Source organism: Otolemur garnettii, unplaced genomic scaffold (assembly GCF_000181295.1).
Source record: "Otolemur garnettii isolate 467f Iridium unplaced genomic scaffold, OtoGar3 scaffold00167, whole genome shotgun sequence".
Lineage (NCBI taxonomy): Eukaryota > Metazoa > Chordata > Mammalia > Primates > Galagidae > Otolemur > Otolemur garnettii.
Window position 1 is genome coordinate 180,334 of NW_003852562.1, and position 8,916 is coordinate 189,249.

Sequence of the window (8,916 nt, forward strand, 5' to 3'; positions counted from 1 at the left end):
AAAAAAAAAAGAGGTGGTGCTTCAGTCCCTTTCTGTTGAGTTTGCCTGGACTTAGCGATTCTCTTCTGAAAAGAGTGTGGAAAGGAAAAAATTGCGACTTTACAGTGGATAAACTGTATAGACACATCTTAACCAAGTGACCAAGGTAAACATCCCTGGTGATCTCTCAGTGTCTATGGCATTTTTTCCTAAAATTCACAGTCCCATTCTAATTATGAGAAAATGTCAGACAAATCTAAGGTGTGGGGCATTCTATAGGAGACCTGACCAGCACTCTTCAAAAGTCAGGAAAAACTGAGAAACCACTGGAGACAAGGAGACACGAGGAATAACCATAACCTGTTACCCTGGATGGGACCCTGGGACAGAAAAAGGGCATTAGTGGAAAAATTGGTGAATCCAAATTAAGTCTATAGTTTAGCTAATAGTACTACACCAATGTTAGGGTTTTTTTGTTTTGTTTTATTTTTTCATTTATTTTAACCTTTAAAATTTTACAAGTGTAACCAACCAGCTAAGGGTGGTATAGGGGATTATTTCCCAGCACTTGTAATGTAAACTCATTTTAGGTTCATTGGAGTAAAACAGATTCTTGATTATTTTCAAAGTTATTTCTGTATTGTACAAGTTCTCCTTGTTTTTTCCCTATATTCCTCTACTCAATCTTGGCTGCCACAGTCAGGCAGACAGAAAGTGCAAAGACACATTTCTTGCATCTGTAGTGGAAACAATTTCTTAGGGTTTTTAAAAAATTATTTTTAATTGTGGGTACATAATAGTTGCATATATTTTAGAGTAGAGTTTTTTTTATTGTGGTTAAAAAAAAACTCCATAATTTCTTAGTTTTAATCGAAGTAGCAGGGTTGTGTAAGATTTTAATAGTTAGGGAAGTTGGGTGAAGTGTTCATGAGAATTCAACATACCCTTTTGCAACTCTTTTATTTTTGATTGATTTGTAAATAAAATTCATTAAAAATAAAAACATAAAGCAATTAAACACTTGAAGAATAGAATTAAGGGATTTCCCTCCCGAAGTATTTGTAAGAGCAGCAGATTAGAAAAAAGAAAAATTTGATCAGCCTAACAGAAGACATGGGGAAAAAGGAAAAATGGCAGTAAATAGGAAACTTAAAGTAGCAAATGAAAGGAATAAGACCATTTTAAATTAAATAGTGAGTGTTTACAATTAATATTAGCTAATTAATGACATTAGTTTAATGTGTTTTAGCTAATGCCATTGATGTAATTACTTAAATTCATGTATTAAAAACAAACCTCAGATCTGGGCACAGTGGCTCGTGCCTATAATCCTTGCTCTTTGGGAGGCCAAGGAGGGAGAATTGCTTGAGGCCAGAAGTTGCAGACCAGCCTGAACAACATAGGGAGACCCTTTCTATACAAAAATTTAAAGAAAATTAGCTGAACATGGTGACATGCACCTGTAGTCCTATCTTCTTGGGAGGATGAAGCTAGTGGATCACTGAGGCCCAAGGTTTTAGGTTGCCGTCAGCTGTGATAGTGCCCCTGTACCCTTGCCTGGGCAACAGAGTGAGACCCCGTCTCAGAAAACCAAAAACAGAGCTCAGATTGTGGAAGGAACCCTGTAAGTTCAATCACATGCTATTTATAAAAATCACACAAAACCAAAATGATATAGAAGGCTCAAAATAGATATGAAAAACTAGGAGCTATGTAGCAGAAAAATTGAAATTTCAGGTGAAAAGCATTAAAAAGGGCAGGAGATATGTTTCATATATAGTATTCTATATGAATATATACTACATATGTATAATATATACACTATTAATAGTATAATACTATTTAATAACATACAATATAAATGTAATCATAATATAACAGCATATATTACTATATACTGATAGTATAATATCAGTATAACAATATATACTATTATACTAGTATAACAGTATATACTATTATAACATACTAGTATAATAGTATATACTATTATATACTGTGTATAATAGTATATACACTAATAGTATATACTATTTAATAACATACCATATAAACATCATAATATAACATATAACATATATATAATTATATAACATAAATATTGTACATATATTGTTAAATGTTATATATATAAATATTATAATATATATCATAATATAACATTATGATAATGTTGACATAGTATTATATTAATACATATAATATTATTGTACATTAGCTCAATGTGTAATTAGCTCAATGGTTTACTCCAGCAATGCAATGATAACGTGACATCAGGAAATCTAAGGTAATTTACTACCTAACAGATGAAAGAATAGAAAATAATTCATACTGAAAAAGCACTTGATAAATTTTAACACACATTTTTTATTCTTAGCCTACAAACAGAAAGAAACTTTTTTAACTTAGTAAAGGATATTGATCAGAAACCTTCATTAAATACTGTATTTTGTGGTAAAAACATTTGAAATACTCCTGTTAAAGTCAGGAACAAGGGAAGAGTCCTCACTGTCACTTGCTATTCACCAGCATTTTAGATGTTCTAGCCAGTGCTTAAAGATTAATAAAAAGCATACATCTGGAAACAGATAAAAACTATTTTTTAAAGATAGTATGATTGTCTACCTAGAAAATTGAGAAAAATAAATTAAAATATATTGGAACAAAATAGAGAGTATCATAAAGTAGATTATTTGAAGTGAGTTCCTTACACAGAAATCAGTAGCATTTTCTGTGTCAGCTATAACCAATCCTACTTCTATATGTTAGCTATAATCAGTCAGAAAATATAAGCAAGAAAAGATATACCCTTCACAATGACCTCCAAGTGTTGAGATAACTGGGTACAAATATATGAGGATACATTAAAAAATCTATATGAAAGTCTATAAAACTGAAGAACATAAAAGACTCAAATTCTCTGAGAGTCATAGGGACTTTATAGGGAGATTTAGTAGCATTGATACTCCCTAATAAACTGTTAAAATAAATGCAGACAAGTCCATGCCAAAATTCCATTGGAAAAGAAATCATGGGAAAATATTTAAGAACGAAATTAGAAAATAACAATGCAACATGTGCTGTATTAAATACAAAAACATACTATAAAGAGCTAATTAAGCAGAGTAGATAGACCAGGGGATCGGGATAAAGTCCAGAAACACACACACACGTCCTCTACACACAAAAGTAACATTTGAAAACAGAGAACTTGAACCAATAATGCTTATTGGGGCAATTAGCTTTGCATTTGAAAAAAATAAAATCAGATATCTACCGCACATTAACCACCAAATCAACTCTAGATGGGATAAAAGCTAAATGCAAAAACAAAAATCATTGAAATATTAGAATATACTATCATGGCACATTTTAACATAGACAGAGATGGCTTTAAAAGGAAAACAAAATTCACCAGAGCCATAAAGGAAATAGTCAATTTGTTATTCAGTATTAAACACCTATTAGTGATAAGAGACCTTAAATAATCAAAGTTAAAGAGCAAGTGACAAAAAGTAGAAAAAAAAAGTTGACCAATATCCAGAATATATAAACTCCTACAGAGAAATAAGAAAACCTACAAATAGGAAGGAGGACAAGGTAATTAATAGATACCGTGCGATAAATATAAGGTGCAAATTGCAATGAAATGAAAAGATACTTCATCATTGTTAGAGAAATGGCAATGAAAAGGAAAACAGAGGTATTGTTCAATTTTGGAAAAATTTTAAAAAGATTAAGAATAATCAGTCTTATTAAGGATTTGAGGAAATAGGTATTGAAATACATTGAAACCCAAATGTTGTGTCTTTTCAGAAGAAGAATTTGGCATATTTAAGTTGAAAAACAAGCAAAAACTTTGCGATCTAATTCTGATTCTAGGGTATATGCTTATTTGAACAAAAATATATTCACAAAGGTGTTCATCACTGCACTGTAACAATGTCACAATCCAGTATTAGGAGAATAGCTCAAATATCACAGTTGTAAATGAAGAAGATTGGATAAGGATGGCAGATGAGCACATCCATCCCAGATCCCAAACATGTTTTTTTGTTTTTGTTTTTTTGAGACAGAGTCTCAGGCTATCACCTTGGATAGAGTGCTGTGACATCATAGCTCACAACAATCTCCAACTTGGGCTCAAGCAATTCTCTTGCCTCAGTTTTTCTATTTTTAGTAGAGATAGGGTCTCACTTTTGCTCAGGCTGGTCTCAAATTCAAGCAATCCACCTGCCTTGGCCTCCCAGAGTGCTAGGATTACAGTTGTGAGCTACCATGCCCGGCCCCAAACATATTTTTATATAAACAAATCTAAAATATGCTGGAAAATGAGATATTTTTCATTTCATTTTCATGAGCTAGAATTTTTAAGAAATTGTTAAACCATATTGTTAAGTGAAAGCAACTCTTAAAAAATATATTAACACATCTATGAAAAAGGCTATCTATGTGTGTATTACTTGTATTAATATATGTTTGACATAAAAGTTATCTGGAAGGATACATGCCAAACCATTGACAGTGGTTGCTTCTAGAGAAGGGATTGAATTCAGATATGAGGGATGATAAAGGAAGATTTACTTTTTCTAAGAGAAAGAAGGAAGAAAACTAGAAGGTGAGTAGACAGACATGTGGAAGCTCTGCCTAGCTTCTTGCACCTCATCTGTCTTTTCCTGAAGCCTGGAGAAACCAAGCTGAAGGGGGCAGGAAGCTCCAGGGGTCAGCAGGCCAGTATCAGCACCCTGCCCTCAGGAGTTGCTTCTTTGGCAGGCTGCCTTCTCTTTCCAGCTCTTTCAGCCACGTCTTTTGGCTTCAACTCTGGCCAACTCCCTAGTTTTTTTCATTAGGTGGATCTGTCTATAGCCTGGCATTTCCGTTTGTCTTCTATTTCCATTAATTCAAACATCTCTATTCTTTGGCATTTTCAGTGGGTTGAGTTCATTTGCTATAGAAAATAAAACAGAGAAACAAAAGGTGAAGATGGAAATTCTATTTTTACTGATCGAGTGTACTGAAAAATACTCCCAGGTAGAAATAAAGAATTCTTTTGGCTCCTGATACTGGTACTTTTGTTGTTGTTGTTGTTTTGTTTTTGAGACAGTCTCACTTTGTCACCCTGGGTGGAATGCTGTGATGTCACAGCTCATAGCAATCTCAAACTCTTGGGCTCAAGTAATTCTCTTGCCTCAGCCTCCCAAGTAGCTGGGACTATAGGTGCCTGCCACAACGCCCGGCTATTGTTAGAGATGGGGTCTCGCTCTTGCTCAGGCTGTTCTCAAACTCCTAAGCTCAAGCAATCCACCCACCTCAGCCTCCCAGAGTGCTGGGATTACAGGGGTAAGCCACCGTGTCTGGCCCTGATATTGGGATTTGAATAGCATATATATTCCACTCAAGGGAGTGGAATAGCATTTAGGGATTTAGATCTTTCTTTGTTCTGTGGAATGTGTGTTTCACCAAAATAAATTGTGTGGGAGAGTCAACAGTTTAGTTCTCTCAGCAGTAAACAAACTTTCCAGCCAGAAAACCGGGCCATAAGAATCCTGTCTACTGTTTAATAAGACAAAAGAGAAATGTGCAGGAAAGCCACAGTGGAATAGCATTGGGAGACAAAACTTTAAAAAATAACAAGACATTCAGATTGGCTCAGCGCCTGTGGCTCAAGTGGCTAAGGCGCCAGCCCCATACACCTAAGGTGGCGGGTTCGAATCCCCAGCCCGGGCCGCCAAACAACAATGATGGCTGCAACCAAAAAATGGCCAGGCGTTGTGGTGGGCGCCTGTGGTCCCACCTACTTGGGAGGCTGAGGCAGGAGACTCACTTGAGCCCAGGAGTTGGAGGTTGCTGTGAGCGTGATGCCATGGCACTCTACCCAGGGGGACAGCTTGAGGCTCCGTCTCAAAAAAAAAAAAAGACATTCAGATTCATAGGTACTGAGGATATGAAATGAATAGTTCCTGTCCTTAAGGTTCTTGGAGTTGACCATCCACTCAGCTGTAGAGCTAGTCATTGTGGTACATGTCACCTTTATTTCATCCTCTCGTACATGACATTTTCTCTAAGCCTAGATGGTAATTATATGGTGCTACTGCTCCCTTCTCTTTCAGGCAAAAATAGACCTCTTATTGGTTGGAGATGTCACTGTTCCCTACCTGGCGAATGCGGTGCAGGAAGTCTTCTCAAATATAGAAGTCACCGTCACTACGAGTGATGTGAAGAAGGCGGCGGTGCTTCTAGATGACTGCATATTCCACATGGTTTTCCTGAAGATGACTTCTCTCAGTGCTGAGGAGCTGGAAGCTGTCAAGTTAATTAGGTAAACTTCAAAAACCTTGACTCTCTGTTGAAAAACCTGTTTCTATAAAAAAAAGTCCTTAAAAGATGATATATTTCTACTTTAATTTTTAAAATACTTTATTTTAAAATTCATGGGTAGAATCTATATTCACATTTTTATTGCCAGTTTGACATACTGTTGTTATAAGAATTATCATTTTAACTTGAAAAGCAGTAAGTATGGGTGAGAATAAAGTGACTTGCCTGAGAATTAGTCGCTCATGGAAATGCATTTGGCATGTGATGCTTACATTATCCCCATAGGTGCTTCTTTTTAATAACTACATCACTAAAGTGGTACATCTTTCCAGAGTTCATTAATTGTTACAGCAGATACTAAAATAGATGAGCACTCTTTGCTTTCTGTCTTATTGGCTACAGACAAGAATGTCTCTCAGAGCTGTGAGGCCGTCTAGATTCCTTGAGTCCAGACACTACCACCTCCAGTGTTTTTGTTTAGTCTTGTAGCTGCATAGTTCTGTTTCTTTCTCACCCACTTCTGTTCTAGAGAATTGGAGCCCAGTGGTGGGAGAGTTAGGTTCTTCCTCACCTGATTGTATCAGATTTTGAGCTGTGTGGGGTGTGTTTCAACAGAGTTAGATCAGTATAGATTTGTTCCCCTTCTACAAGATACTTGGTAGAGAAAGTGAAATGGTAGATAATATTGGAAACATATAAGAGCTTGTCAAAATTATATGACAGGCTTTTCTAGACTAACAGAAATTTCAGAGACAATATTGTGATCCTTGAGTAAAAGCGAAGGCAAATGATGTTAGGGGAAGAGAAAGGTTGGAATGAAAAGAAGCCCACCGCAGTGAGTGGGGGTGTTCTTAGAACAGTTGATTTTCTGTTTCTTTTGCCTTTTTACTAGCAATGCAAACTTCAGACAAACCAGAAAAACCATCTACTTCCAAGTGGATTATTTTACTTCCAAAACACTTTGTGAACTACATTCCTGAGAATACGTCTATTTCACCACATACCTTTAAAAAAAATCTAGAGACAGAGTTCCTGTGTTGACAGCTCATCATCAGTTTTCATTTATATCATATTTTAAAATGTTACAGGGCGGTGCTGGTAGCTCAGTGGGTTGGGTGCCAGCCACATACACTGAGGCTGGTGGGTTCAAACCCAGCCCGGGCCAGCTAAAGCAACAATGACAACTGCAACAACAAAAAAAATAGCCAGGCGTTGTGGCCGGCGCCTGTAGCCCCAGCTACTTGGGAGGCTGAGGCAAGAGAATCACTTATGCCCAAGAGTTTGAGGTTGCTGTGAGCTGTGACGCCATGGCACTCTACCCAGGGCGACAGCTTAAGACTCTGTCTCAAAAAAAAAAGTTATATGATAGCTATATGAGGCAGATAGAATAAGGTTTCATCATCCCTACTTGACAGATGAGAAAACTGGACTTCAGTGACTTGCCTAAGAGCACATGGCATGCTTTCAGAAAACTCAGACTAGAACTGCTCACTCTTCCCTTCATGAGCTTTCTACAAGTCTGTAATAACTTGACTTTCATATTTTTGAACCTCTTTTTCACCTCTGAGGTTCAATATATGCCAAGCTCAGTGTAAACCAAACATAGATATGGTTTGGGGAGAGCACTGGGACAGATCAGCACAGCTGGTGTCTCTCTTCATTCCAAGAGTGGCATCCTCACTACGCCTCTCTGAACAGAGTAAAGCATTGTATTTGCCAGTTATCAAAGCTACAAGTTTGAGCAGAATAAGAATAAAGTTCTGTTTAAGAGCCAGCTTTATGTTCGGTTGCAGTTCTTAAAAACTAGGAGGTAAAAGGGGAGAATTTCCCAACACTTTTGCAGATTTTCCTCTGCAGCTTTTATTGTTGTGAATAGCAGAGCTTAAGATTTCTTAGCAGAGAAGAGAAGGTAGATGAGGGTACAAAGTGTACAGATTTGCATATGGTAGTTCTATATTATTTTTCTTTGAAAGCATTTTTTGAAGAAAAAAAGGGTAATTCTTGTTCATCTTTTATTTCAGTATTCCCAGTATCCAGCATCTGTCTTGAGAAACAGCAGATGTTTTGTACCTTGCAGTAGGCATGAGTGGGAGAAATGCCATTCTGGGGCAGACGATGAGTTTTAACTTTTGTGTTCCTCTGTGAAAAAGGGACAAAGGGTATTTTTTTTTCCTGTCTCTATGTGTCTATAAACTTGGCTTTTATGATGCTGGCTTTGGAGGCTAGGAATGTTTCTGAAATTCTCTTTCCCACCTCTTAAGGTAATGAGTCCTGCACACATTCTACCCTTTTTATAAGGAACTTAAACTGTCATCTTTCTTAAAGCTCTGTCTCTTCTGAGCTTTGGCTAACATTTAATGACTAAACCAAAACACAGACTCTGATTTACCTGTTAGTCTGCTGTATTTTAGATTTTTCTTGTGGTTTTGCAAGATTTCAAAATCTGAATAGAAAATTTACAGCTACTTACCTTACTCTTCTCTACCTGGGCACTTGGTGTTCACTGCCAGTGAATGAGGAATTTGCAATAGAATAAAATTGTTTATATTTATTCTCAATATTGAAGCACCTGATCACAAATATGTGTGTCTATAAGGCATAAGGATTTTTTTTTTTTTT

At 36.4% G+C, this 8,916-nt stretch overlaps 1 protein-coding gene across 1 annotated transcript in view; it reads left to right on the plus strand.

Moving 5' to 3' along the window:
- LOC100951195 (spermatogenesis- and oogenesis-specific basic helix-loop-helix-containing protein 2) overlaps positions 1–8,916 on the plus strand; it is a 51,801-nt gene that overhangs the window by 9,636 nt on the left and 33,249 nt on the right. The window contains exon 3 of the mRNA XM_012811592.1: positions 6,090–6,298. Coding sequence (XP_012667046.1) covers positions 6,090–6,298 — 209 coding nt within the window. The remainder of the gene's footprint in view (positions 1–6,089; positions 6,299–8,916) is intronic.